Raw genomic sequence first — 14167 nt, 5'->3', positions numbered from 1 at the left:
ACAGATCTCCTCTGTTTCTCCTCTCTCTCTCCTCCCTCGCTCTATAAAATATCTACACCTCTTTATATAATCCTTATGTGTCTGTAAAACACATACAGTATGTCTCTCTGTATTACAAGGAAGCATATACACCTCTGTCCTATGTCTCTGTCAATATAGCACGCTACACACAGACAATTCACTCTCTCTCTCCATAAAACACATCGGTCGGCTTCTCTATATAAGTCAGGATTTATTCTGTGAAATAACGGAGCAGCTGAACAGTAACTCAATCAAGACATGAAGACTTCTGATTGTGGAAAATGGAATGTCCAATTCAACATGTATGACTTAAAGGGGCAATCTGGGATTGATACATCCATTTTTGACTTTTAAATGAATGGTATATAGCCATCCCTGAGCTGTTTAGCCAAAAAGAGGCAGGGTGACAGCTTGGGTGTCCCCCGACTCCCCCCTGTCTCAGTCCCCAGTATCTATGCTGCAATAACTTATGTGCCGGAGGGGTTAGGGTCAGTCTATCATATCTGGTTACTGTGTGTTCTTAGTCATGCTCCCTCTAATTCTCCTCAGTCTCTCTCTCTTTCTCTCTCTCTCTCTCTCTAGGAGCCCCATGACCTTGCCTCAGGATCCAGTTCTGCTGTTCTGTCTGCGACTATGGATCCCTGACCTGTTTCACCGGACGTGCTACTTTGTCCCGGACCTTCTCTTTCTCTCCCTCTCTCCCTCTCTCCCGGACTTGCCTTCTCAACCTCTGAATGCCCGGCTATGAAAAGCCAACTGACATTTAATCCTGAGGTGTTGAACTGCTGCACCCTCTATAACCACTATGGTTATTATTTGACCCTGCTGGTCATCTATGAACGTTTGAACGTCTTCAAGAACGATCTGGCCTTTATGGCAATGTACTCTTATAATCTCCACCCAGCACAGCCAGAAGAGGACTGGCCACCCCTCAGAGCCTGGTTCCTCTCTAGGTTTCTTCCTAGGTTCCTGCCTTTCTAGGGAGTTCTTTCTAGCCATTGTGCTTCTTCATCTGCAATGCATGCTCTTTTAGGGTGGGTGTCTGTATAGCACTTTGTGACAACTGCTGATGTAAAAAGAGCTTTATAAAATACATTTGATTGATTGATTTGTTTGAATCCCAGATTACCCCTTTAAGAAAACACATGAATCAAGGCTATTATCATACTCATCTAATTTGTAAACAATCATCTAACTCATAAAATATTGCTCCCTCCCCCTCTTTATTCCCCCCCATTTCTTTCTCTCTATATCCCCACCTGTCTCACTGTCTCCCCTCCCTCCCCATTCTCTCTCTCTACCCTTTTTCTCCCCCCACTGTGCCTCCTTCCCTCCCTCCCTCTCCCTCCCTCTCCTCTTCTTCTCCCATGTCTGTGCAGGCCAGGGCCAGGGGCCAGGGGGCTGGGACTGTAGCCTGACTGACAGGTATGCAGGCCTCTCCTTTAGCTCTGCTTGTGTGGAGCTGCTGCTTGTCTGCTAACAGAACAGAGGCGGTCAGATAAAGCAGCCGTGGCCTGGGCTGGCTGACTCCAGATTAAAGGACAACATTCTGGGCATTCCTTTCTGCTGAGAGCATCCATCCCGTCCGGCCCAACTCGCTCTCTGCTACACACTGGAGAGGAAATGGCAGACAGGCAGGCAGAACAGGCAGCACAGAAAGCAGCCATGCAGCAGATCCTCCAAGGCAAGGCAAGCCCCACTGACCGAGCACATCCACCTTCCTCCCTCTCGTGTTGCCCCCCTCTCTCTCTCTTTTGTTGCCTCTCTCTCTCTCTCTCTCTCTCTCCCTCTCCCTCTTTTCCTCTGCCTCTCTCACTCTCCCTCTGCCTCTCTCTTTCCCTCTGCCTCTCTCTCTTCCCCTCTGCCTCTCTATCTCTCTTTCCATCGGCCTCTCTTTCTCTCTCTCTTTCCCTCCGCCTCTCTCTTTCCCTGTGCTTCCCTCTGTCTCTCCCTCTGTCTCTCTCTCTCTCTTTCCCCCTGCCTCTTTCCCTCTCTCGCTCTCACGCTATCTCTCTCTCCCTCTTTCCCTCTGCCTCTCTCTCTCCCCCTCTTCCTCTCTCTCTCTCTCAGTCGCAGCGCTGTGTACAGTACAACAGTACTGTTAAAGACTGGACCAGTTTGGAGGACTAAAGAAATCATTGGGCAGGCATTGTGTCCTTTTAATAGAGCCTTAAACTACCTCCCTCCCCCCTTCGCCAGTACTATCCACCCACCCCAACCCAGCACTATTCCACTATTGCCCCAGCCAGCGTCTCTCTTTGATATCCCCTGTGGAATTAAAACAATCGAGACACAATGTGATTAGTCGTAAGCCTGGCTGATGGGCTTGGCCGGGGGCCCGTGTTTACATTCTCTCTCTCAAAGGAAGCCTAGGATGAAAGGCCCCTGCCTTCAACACAGGCTGTGTCCCAAATGGCACTCTATTCCCTATGTGGTGCACTACTTTTACCGCGTCAAAAGTAGTGCACCACATAGGGAAAAGGGTGCCGGCCACATTCTTTTCTACCATGCAGTCAGACTGACACCTTTAATGGGACCAGTTTCACCAAACGTTTAGCTAAGGACAAAATGGCGACAGAGAGAGAGACAGCAGGTTCATTCCAGTGCTTTAGGGCCAAGAGTTGTACCTGCCTGGTCAGGTTGCGTGTTCAGGAAAATAATTAGGGCCCTGACCAGGAAAACCTCCTGACCCTAACTGACGTATATAATAATGTGTAATTAGGGCCCTGACCAGGAAAACCTCCTGACCCTAACTGACGTATATAATAATGTGTAATTAGGGCCCTGACCAGGAAAACCTCCTGACCCTAACTGACGTATATAATAATGTGTAATTAGGGCCCTGACCAGGAAAACCTCCTGGGTAGGTGGCTCGTTTCAGGTCGTTGTATCTTGTTCTTGATACCATGTCTTGTTTTGGCTGATGTCACATCGATGCTAATATGGCTAAAATTCGCTAGCTAGCTATCCAACGACTGTAACGATGTACGGTATTTGAGAGACAGCAAGTGCTCATTGTACAAATGTATTCATGTTTTCAATAAACATTTGGGGACGAAATATAGTTTACGTATTGTCAACAGTCTAAGCCAACCCTGTCTGTTTTGCCCCATAGTAGTTCAAGCGTCGGTTTTGTTGCTAAAAAAGCAAGCCATCTTTAGTGGAAGCCTGGTAGAGACGGTACTTACTGTACTTTACTGTTTTTTAAAGACGACAACAATACCCTCACAGCAGGCCAAGAAAGACAACAACAATACCCTCACAGCAGGCCAAGAAAGACAACAACAATACCCTCACAGCAGGCCAAGAAAGACGACAACAATACCCTCACAGCAGGCCAAGAAAGACGACAAAAATACCCTCACAGCAGGCTAAGAAAGACAACAACAATACCCTCACAGCAGGCCATGAAAGACAACAACTATACCTTCACAGCAGGCCAAGAAAGGAAAGAAGACTCAGACTCAGTGTTAAGAGTCACAAGCTTACAGTAGAGAGCAGCCGCAGCATAAACTGTATACAGTTATAAAATGGAGCGCAACAGTTGCCAAAGTATGCACAGCGTACAGGAATGCTGCATGGGGCCCTCTCCCAGCGAACAAAGACAGCACAGTCAGCCTCTTTCCCCTCAGTGCTATAGCTACCACATCCGCACATCATTAGTCGGAAAATTCCTCATATATGCTGTAATTTTATTTTCTTCATTGCTGTTACAGGCAAGGCTTTAATATCCAGATGCCATTAACCTCCCTCCTGACTCCCCCATTCCCTCACCCCCCAATCATTCCCCCTTTTCTCGACCTGGACCGTGGCCAAGAGCCCGTCAACAATGAACACAGACGGGGCCTGAAGTGCAGGGGGTGTGCTGCCTGGCTGGCTGGCGGTAGGGGTTACACAGGAAATACCAAATAAGACGTTCACTGTGCATTGTGCTCTCAGCCGCTGTGTGTGTGTGCATTTATATCCGCGTGCGTGTGTTTGGGGACAGCCCTCTTCTCCCGCTGCTGTTGGAGCATGGAGAGAGAGGAGAGAAAGAGGGACGTTTTCCTTTTTCCCCCCAAGCCAAGCCGTTGAGGAGATATCTAAACATTCCCAGAGAGGGCTGCATGTGCTCTGCTGCGTGCTGTGTGGGGTTTTTCCCTTTCCAAACTAAGCTAAGTTGCTGCCTGAGTGTCTGTCCAGAGTGGAAGCACATTGTCTGGCAGTGAGAACACAAAGGACTGGAGTCAGACAAAAACCTTCCAATGAGATTCATCCTTGGCTATGATTGAGAAATGAATGTTAAAGCTTTTAATTTGTTCCTCAATTCTCACATAGTAGTGGGTTAGACCAACTTTAGCTGTTGAGGTATTGGGTCTCAAGAGACATGGAACGTACTGATAAATGTATTGATTACTTATCATTACTGGCATGGCCATGCAATTCAAGATAGGGTCATGGGGAATTCAAAAAGTGAAAATAGAAACCACTGCGTCATTCCATAAGGGGTATCTGACTGGCTTCTAATCAAAATCTGGATCCTAAAATGACTAGAAGTGCCATGAGTATACGGTAAGTGGTTTCCCCACCCACCACATTCAACTCATATTTGAACTGAAATCTGTGCAATCATGCTTACTTATAGCTATTCAAATCACACTCAAACTGACCTCATTTAATTCTCTTCAAGTGGTGTATGAGTGCTGCCAATCTTACGGTAGGCTACTAGCAGGAAATATTATTCTCTATCACAGCTTGTATGGGGATTCCATACCATGCATTCATTACTTTGTAGGACTTATCGCCAAATAACAGTAATTACACCTTCCTCCCACTGCTATCCATTCATCTGGCAGGTAGGTTAAGAGCATTGGACCAGTAACCGAAAGGTTGGTTTGAATCCCCGAGCCGACTAGGTGAAAAATCTGTTGATGTGCCCTCGAGCAAGGCGCTTAACCCTAATTTTTGCTCTGGAAAAGAGTGTCTGTTAAATGACTAAAATGTCAATGTAAACTCTGTAGCCTGGTTCCAGATCTATTGTGCTATCTTGCCACAACAGGTCTGGGACAGGCTACTTCATCTTTAGGGAACATTCAGAATGAGGCAGGCTGGCAAGCAAGCCAGGGGGTGCAAGCAGCGAGCTGACCCGAGAGGTGGTCGGCTGTTCGGTCGCTAGGTGTTGCCAACATGAGGAATTCATTCCATTGGCCCGGGCAGGAAGTGACAGAGTCCAGATGACTCCCACGACAACAACACTACTTGTTGTGGAGCCGCGCAGCGCACGCCAACCATGTCAGGCAGGAAAACTGTAGCCTGGTCCCAGATCTGTTTGTGCCCTCTTGCCAACTCTGTGACAATGACCATAGGAGTTGGCAAGACAGTCCAAACAGATCTGTGACCAGGCTAGAAAAAGATGAATAGAGGAATTCTCTTCATAACAACAACAGAAAGCAACATCATATCAGACGAGCGTGGTTGTGTCTTCGTCTTCTCTGACAGCTCAGTGTTTGTCTAGTCTACTGCAGTCACAAAGTAACATTCCAATCTATCGAAGTCAATTGAAAACATTATTACCATTCAGTCTGGTTTAAGGGGAAACCAAGTGATGAAAGTTAAAGTCATAAAATGTGACCTGTAACTCAATAAAAGGGCAATTTGAGATAAGACAGGATCCAGTATTAGCATCTATGTGGAGAAACATACCCCACACTAACACCTGTATCTATGTCTCTTTACCCTGGGTATTACAACGACCACAGTTTATTTTGGTAGCTGCAAATATGTAACAACAATCAGTGGGAATGAAGCAACGGAGTGCACATGATGCTTCCCTGAGAGTGTGTGTGTGTGTGTGTGTCTAATGGCATTCATGGGACAATCCAGTCAGTCTGCTTCCCATTATAATGACTGGCCGTGGTATGAATGGATGGACGGACAGGGAAAGCCCCACAGGCCGAATCAATTATAATAATGAGGCACTATATCGTTATAAATATGCTTTGAGGAAACAGACCATTAGGAGTTAGGTCTGGCGTGGCCAAAGCGTCTTGTGTGGGAGACAAGATAACATAGCTTTTGATTTAGGGACCAAAATACATAAAAAACGAACATGTTTTCCCCTCAACGTGCTGCATGTGCTTGTGAGAAAAGCAAAAGGTTGATAATCCTCAGTTTGATTGGAGGAAAAAGGACATGGCTGTTTCTTTTCCTCTTTCCTAAGCCGTCAGCTTAACTCTACAGCTTTACACATCGGCTTGTCACTCAGAGACAGACAATCAGGTGTCAGGAGGCTGAGGTCATTATAAAACAATAAACAAAGCATCGGACCCCCAGGGGACCCCCAGGGGACACCCAGCTACTCCCAGGGTCAGCCTAATCTGCACCTCCGCACCACCCAATGGGTGGTCCCTGAGTCCCCCTTTCACTCAGGGGAGGAACTGTCAGGGGGCCTCTGAGGGATGCAGTGACCCCATCACACACACACACACACAAACAGACACACACGCAACACATAAAAGAGAAGTTCAATTCTCATAAACCGTCAACTGCCTTTTCTGAATTAGAACAAATCCAAAAGAGGCCATTTTTGTACTTTATGCAAATTCAGCACTCATATACTCCAGTAGAAAGCAGAATATGAATCATATTGATTCATATCATTACTGTGATGGAGACAGAATAGACACATTTTCTTCTATTCAGAGACAGCATTTCTCAGTACCCTGGGTAGTTTGGAATGAGTCACGCGGAGCCAGGTGTGGTAATGAGTTGCATGTACCTGGGCTGCTTGGCAGTCCCTTCTGCCTGTAACTGTGTCCCTTTATAACTAAACAAGTCACTCTCAGTTTGTTGGTAACTGGTGGGTATCATCCTTTATCATCAGACAGAAAGGGAGAAATCCTACTATGAGTGTGTGTGTGTGTGTGTGTGTGTGTGTGTGTGTGTGTGTGTGTGTGTGTGTGTGTGTGTGTGTGTGTATGTTAGCATGCCTGAGTGTGTGTGTGTATGTGACGTATGTGTGTTTGAGTGTCTGTGTGTGTGTGTGTGTGTGTGTGTGTGTGTGTGTGTCCCTCACTGTGAATGGGTTGTGTTTTTGCATACTGAGTAATAGCACAGTAACGCCAGGGCATTCTTTATCTGAGCCAGAGGAAACACAATTGGGGAGGGAGAAAGGGGGTTTCCAGACACACACACACACACACACACACAGGATCTGTATTTCTGTCACCGATGCCTAAGGTGGATTCCCAGGTGAATTTACAGAACAGAAGCTCTAACTGCCTAACTAACAAGATGTGGCCATGTCCCGTCTGTCATAAAAGAAGTGAAACAAGCAAATAGAAGCACAGAGGGAGACCAGGATGACACATCTTAACTTGACTGTCTGTTAACTTCTCTAGGTAGTGCTTAATAAAGTTGATCCTCAAACATTAAGAAATGAAACAACAATGACTCCCTTGGACATATTTGGCCATGCCATCTTTACTTTGTATAAGTACCCTTGTCAAGGTCTGCTAATCTAATAACTTCTCATCTCTCCCTGCTCCCATCCCTTTTAGACCTTCTCCCTCTCTCTGTCATCCTCTGTCCTGCTATCTCTGGACATCAGAGCCCAGTGCAAGACAGTCCCACTTCAAAGCCTTGATGGAAGAAGGGGAGGAGCAGGGGGAGAAAAGGGGGGGGGGTCACTGACTCAATCTCTCTCCGTCCCCCCGCCTAGCTCCCTCCCTCCCTCCCTCCCTCACTGTCTATTTCATCCTTGTCACGTCCACTCCACTTCAGGGATTCCTGAGACTCGCGACTCTTTAGCCCTTCCTTCGTTCTCACTCTGCACACCCCATATCGTTTACTGATCTTCTCTCTGGCCTGCCGACTGGTGCCCTTTCAGTGCCCGCTACATCACATTAGCCGCTTTTCATCTGTCTCAGGAGACCGCCCTGCCTTCTCGCTCTCGTTCTCTCTCTCTCTCTCTCTCTCTCTCTCTCTCTCTCTCTCGTTGTCTCTCTCTCTCTCGTTCTGTCTATCTCTCTCTCTCATTCTGTCTGTCTCTCTCTCGTTCTGTCTGTCTCTCTCTCTCATTCTGTCTGTCTCGCTCTCTTTCAGTCTCTCTCTCGTCCTGTCAGTCTCTCTCTCTGTCTGCCTGTCACACTCCCCATTCTACCTGAGGGACTTCAGACGGACACCAGAAAACACTCCGTCTACGTCCCAAATGGCACCCTATTCCCTTTACAGTGCCCTACTTTTAACCAGGGCCCATAGGGATCAGGTCAAAAGTAGTGCACTAAAGGGAATAGGGTGCCATTTGGGATGCTGAGAAGAAGTCACCCTTTACCCAGTGGCCTCTTTATCTCGCTCTCATCAAGACATTGGAACTTTCTATGGCCTCATGTCCCAATGTTTTACAGTCTCACTCTCACCTCCCACTCAAGATACTTCTCTTCTCATTGTTAGACCAGCTCAGTAAAACATAGCCTGCATTCCAAATGGCAACCTATTTCCTATATAGTGCACTGTGGGCCTTATGGGTCCTGGTCAAAAGTAGTGCACTATAAGGGAATAGGATGCCATTTGGGACGCACTCACACATACAGTAAGTGGAAGTTCACCCAATTGGAGAAATAAGAGCGCACCAACTGACCGATAGCAGAGGAGCAGAAAATGAGATAAAGATGGACAGGGAAGGAGAGAAGGAGGAGAAAAATAGATAGATCAGGTTTTCAGAGGAAAGGCCTGAAGCCAGTCGTTTGTCCCAGATGAACAAGTCTTTTGTGTTGGAGAGGGCTGAGAGAGATATTCTTTAAAAATATGACTTACATTGGGAAGTAACACACACAGTCCCAATAGATAACCTCTGTAATGTCATCTCTTAACTATCTGTTATTTAAATACCTGATATTAAAGGTAGTCTGGCTTGACCAGACGTATGCTGCTTGAGACTATGGGGTCTGGCTAGTGAGACTGTAGGAAGAGGAACCAGGCTGGATATATGTAGCAGACTTGCATCAAGTATGTGAAATATTTATGGGATTTTGGTTTTCCGTGTATAATTGAACCAATGGAATAGTCAAAAAAGCGCAACCCAAGGTAAATCAAGAACCTCAAATAGTTTCCAAAAAGTATTTGACCCAGTCTAATCTACATCCTTTAGCCAGCAACTGGTATAACCTGGTATAACCTGGTATAACCTGGTATAACATGGTAAACCTCGTACCGAGGCTATTGTGAACAGCGCATATAAGCCTGGTACATCAACGATTCAAAGTTAGCCTTAGTTGGAGTGACCATAGAATTCTATGGGAGTGACCTTACTCGGTAAAGTATTTTTCATAATTTAATTTGAGCAAATCACACGACTGCGAGGCGTGGCTCTGTGCTTGTGGTGTGCTAGCGTACGGGGGAGGGGTTAGGGGAAAAGTGTTGTGGGAGATGATTGGTTGGTAGATTAAGCCAGTGTTCATTTCGTCAACATAAATAGTGACTAAAATATTAATCAAACACCTATTTTTCAGTGTTAATTGACTAGACTATAACTAACTAAACAGAACCAGAAAAACTAAACAAAATTATTTTTCATTTCAGTTGACTATGACGAGACGAAATTATCTCTGTGACTAAAATCTCACTACTAAGTGGACTGGACAAGAGTTTTTGGAGAGATTGAGAGTTTCTCAGTGATAAGTACAATTAATATTAGCAGCACAGATACGCAGCGCAGTTGTGTTCAGCATTGGGAAGGACGCGCCACACCCGGCACACACAGCCTAGCCTACATCAGCTGGTGAGCTGCGGGGGAGCAAGCGTTGAGTGTGGGCAGACAGGCAGACAAGCTTCGCTCCGGCTCCGCCTCCGATTACACACATCAAGCAGGCTCCTCTCTTGCTTCTCTGTAGCTAACCAGTCACCACCAGCCTTCTAGTTAACTACCCTTTGCCTGGCTAAGAAACACAAGCAGCTCTTACGAAATTAAAAACAATAGCAGCATTAAATGTAATAGTAAAATAACAGTCTAGCTATGTTTTTCTCTCCCTTGAGTATAGAAAAGTATTTACATTTGTAGTCTCGCTCAACCCTCACATTTTCCCCACTACATTTCATAGCCAGGTTCTGTAGCTAACGTACAAGCCAAGTCTCCCTCTTTTCCTCAGAGAAACAGCTTGATTCTAGCCATTACCATTGATTCTAGCCATTACCATTGATTCTAGCCATTATCATTGATTCTAGCCATTACCATGGATTCTAGCCATTACCATTGATTCTAGCCATTACCATTGATTCTAGCCATTACCATGGATTCTAGACATTACCATTGATTCTAGCCATTACCATTGATTCTAGCCATTACCATTGATTCTAGCCATTACCATTGATTCTAGCCATTACCATTGATTCTAGCCATTACCATTGATTCTAGCCATTACCATTGATTCTAGCCATTACCATTCAGAAGATATGACCCATAATACCGGCGCTACATTTGAGAATAAGGCTGTAAAGTAACAAAATGTGGAAAAAAAGAAAGGGGTCTGAATACTTTCCGAATGCACTGTATGTTTGTGCACATGGAAGTCAGTGATTTATGTTTACTATAGGTTAATGAGGTATTACAGATTTGATGTGACTAAAATGTGACTAAAAGGAAAGGGCATTTAGTTCCTAAAATGGCCCAGTGTTTTCATCATTTTGACAATAACTAGACAAAAATGTGACTAAGACTCATTTTAGTCAAAATGACTAAGACTAGACAAAATCTAAAAAAGAGTGCCAGAATTAACACTGGCTTAACCCTCCCGTTGTCCTAGGGTCAAAATGACCCGCCACTGTGTTGAACCAACTTTCTTTAATTTTTATATTTTTTTGATCATTTGTGAGAAGGAGGCAGTGATACTTTCTTTAAAGTCTATGCCATCTGAAAGCTGTATATTCTGGGCGTTTTAACAGTTTATAACAGGTTTATAACAGGTTTATAACAGTAAGGTTCTCACCACGGAGGTCAGTTCCATCTGAAAGCTGTATATTCTGGGTGCTACAAAAATGTATAAGAGTTTTATAACAGGTTATAACAGGTTTATAACAGTAAGGTTCTCACCACAGAGGTCAGAGCCATCTGAAAGCTGTATATCCTGGCGAGACCGAAGTCGGCCAGTTTGATCTGTCCTCCGCTGGTGACCAGGATGTTCTGGGGTTTCAGGTCCCGGTGAACCACACGGTGTGAGTGCAGGAAGTCCAACCCCTGCAGCAGCTGGTACATCATATCCTGTTAGGACACATGGACATTCAGACACAGTCTTAACAGGTACAACATGACACAGGAACACTGAGAAAATACACCTGATATCCCTGACAGAGGTTCAGCATCATTGGTTTATCTTCTAAATCAACCATCAACAGGCCTCAGAACGCTGAAAACCTAAATGAAAAGTCCCACAGAGAGAAGTGAAATCACTGAGGCCTTGTATGCGGTGCAGCAGCCTGTCGACTAGGAAAAAAGAGAGTGTGTCCCTTTAAAGCCTTAGTGTGGCAGATGCTGATAACTGACACGACTGTTGAGGGAGAGCAGAGCAGAAAAGGAAAGACATGTTGCTGTGGGGAGTAGTTCTGATCTGTGTTCTAAATGGCACCCTATTCCCTATAAGCCCTGGTCAAAAGTAGTGCACTACAAAGGGAATAGGGTGTCATTTGGGATGCAACATTGATCTGTTGGTGGTGGGCCTCTCTCTGCCCACCCTGCAGCTGTCTGGGCTGAGCTGAGGAGGATTGATCATTGTAGATCCACTAGTTCAAGCTGCAGCCAAGGACGACCCCACAGGCCCCACAGCGGCCCAATACCCACAAGAACTCAATCCGGGGAGAGAGAAAGAAAGGAGAAAGAGAGAGAGCGAGAGAGAGAGAGAGAGAGAGAGAGAGTCTGAGAGGAGGGCTAAACTGAAAGGGCTAAACGGCCATTTCCTCTCTCTGGTGGAACTTGCACAACAACATAAGGACTGAACTGAGGGTGATAGTGGCAGTGGGGGCTGTTTCAGTGATAGAGACAGAGAGATTGGGGCAGATTAAAACAGAAAGAGAGGGAAAGAGAAATGGAGAGAAAGAGGGGCGCTTTCACAGTTGCAACATGAATCGGCCTGCTGCTGGGGTTGCAGCAGGCGGCGGTGCGGCCTACCCCCCCCCCGAAACCCGTCGCCAAGACCTCACAAGTGACATGGACCTGGGCCCGCGCAGGGCTCCATTCACTGACCCTAGCAGCTGGTGAGTGATTAAAAGAGCTGAAACAATGAGCTGCACACTCAAGAAGAAAACATTAGCAAACGGCGCGGGGGTGACCAGGGCCGAGGGGAGGGGACTAGAGCCTCTCACAATGCACGGAATAGGGACAGGACCCTGGATGTGTGTCTGTCTATGAGAGAAGAGACAGGGCAGAGGGAATGTGTGTGTGTGTCTGTGGCAGGCCAGAGAGCGTAAACAGGCCTTTCTTTTTGAATATCCATCCACCCATGACCTAGCAGGCCAACAGATAGGGGCAGAGGCAGTTATTTAGGGGGCTGACACAATGGCATCACCCCCATGAGTTCCTCTCTGTTTGCTTTAAATGGCCATTTGTGACATGTTTCCTTTCAACAGCATTTCCTACAAAACCCCAATTATCTCAGAAGTGTGACTCGAGGACAAACATAGAAACAACAACCATGCCCCCTTGGTGCTCCATCTCCTCTCTCCTGCTTCAGCTCATTCATAACAGTCATACAGTAGTACATGATGCAAGTGAAGATGAATGATGCAGTTGCTTGTCAAGAGTTCATCCATTTTAGTTGCAAATAGCAGTGAATAGTTTGTAGGGCTGGGGATAATGTCAAACTATCAGACTGACTTTAATATCTGATCTCCCGTCTGCAGATAGTATGAGAAAACACCTGACCTGATGCAAACCAATGTCACAGGAGGTGACACAGAGCACCAAGTTGCCCAACACTCTATGACAGCAGCTCAGCCGGAGATAGCTGGCTAGGAAACACGAGGCAAGCGACTCCTTCCAAGAACAAAGCCCCAAAAAAAGAAGAGTACCCGAGAAAAAAAGAACAGAAAAAAGTAGCCCACATAAAAAGCAGTCAAAACATTGCTTCCCTGAGTGCAGCCCCTTTTCTCATGCTAATAAGCAAGAGGCGGCCATATTGTTTATTGTAGCTGGACACAATACAGGACATCTGCCAGTTAGCGTTAGTGTAATTCCCTCCCTATGCTTCATTAACCAGTCTTTTATAGGGCCTGTAGACGGGGGACGGATGAGGGTTCTGGGGGGGGGGGCACAGGGCCCAACGTTAGACCAGCCGCACTCCCCAAGGCTGGGGGAGAGAGACTGGCCGCTTGATGTCCTTCCAGCTCATTTGATTCCCGGGTCCTCTTTCATCAATTACCATGCGGTGGGTCTGACTGGAGGTCTCAAAGGGGGCAGGATTAGTGGATGGACAGGCTGGGCTGGGGTGGGCAGTGGGGGTGGCCTGGGGCGGGGGTCTGCAATCTGGTGTCCTCTGGTCTGGAGGAGTGTAAATTAAGTTGTTGGGGGGCCGGGGTTTGCAGTGTCCACTGTCATGGAAATAAAAGGGATGGTGCCGCTGTCATCTTGTACTTGATCGTTATCCATTGTCCCTCATCCCTCCAGATGCTGTTTGGATGTTGAGAATGAATGGGGGAGATCTCACTCACACTCAACAAATGGTTTTCCATGCTTGCTTTGGAGTCTATGTGGTTTGGCTGAGTATGCCTCGATGGTAAAGTTTGCTTCAAGAAAACATATCCAGTCGACTTGATCATGCATGTTTGGCCATTCCACCAAAACAGCTGCATTTTGAAAAGCTACACTGATGTACAGTATATGAAAACACCATAACAGGGTTCACATTAGCTCATAAACCATAAACCTGACCATTTGCTGTGAACAGACGATAGTCACAACAGGTTAGCACTAAGGTCTATCAAATATCATCAGGTCTGCTCTGACACCTATTACAGCTGAGGAGTCATAGCAACATTAAGCCCTGTCACAGGAAGCAGAACAAAACACCTATCTGATTGACAACATTCAACCCTGTCACAGGAAGCAGAACACGACACATATCAGAATAATTCAAAACATGCCCTGGGAAAGTGTGGTGTAGCTATGTGTCCAATGATTCTT

At 46.2% G+C, this 14167-nt stretch overlaps 1 protein-coding gene across 1 annotated transcript in view; it reads right to left on the bottom strand.

Moving 5' to 3' along the window:
* Positions 1 to 14167, bottom strand: part of LOC121571803 (cyclin-dependent kinase 6-like) — a 56874-nt gene that overhangs the window by 32624 nt on the left and 10083 nt on the right. The window contains exon 4 of the mRNA XM_041883488.2: positions 11087 to 11254. Within this exon, the coding sequence (XP_041739422.2) occupies positions 11087 to 11254 (168 nt within the window). The remainder of the gene's footprint in view (positions 1 to 11086; positions 11255 to 14167) is intronic.

This window comes from Coregonus clupeaformis, chromosome 8, assembly GCF_020615455.1.
Source record: "Coregonus clupeaformis isolate EN_2021a chromosome 8, ASM2061545v1, whole genome shotgun sequence".
NCBI classification, from domain to species: Eukaryota; Metazoa; Chordata; class Actinopteri; order Salmoniformes; family Salmonidae; genus Coregonus; species Coregonus clupeaformis.
This window is presented reverse-complemented; position numbering and strand designations above follow the sequence as displayed.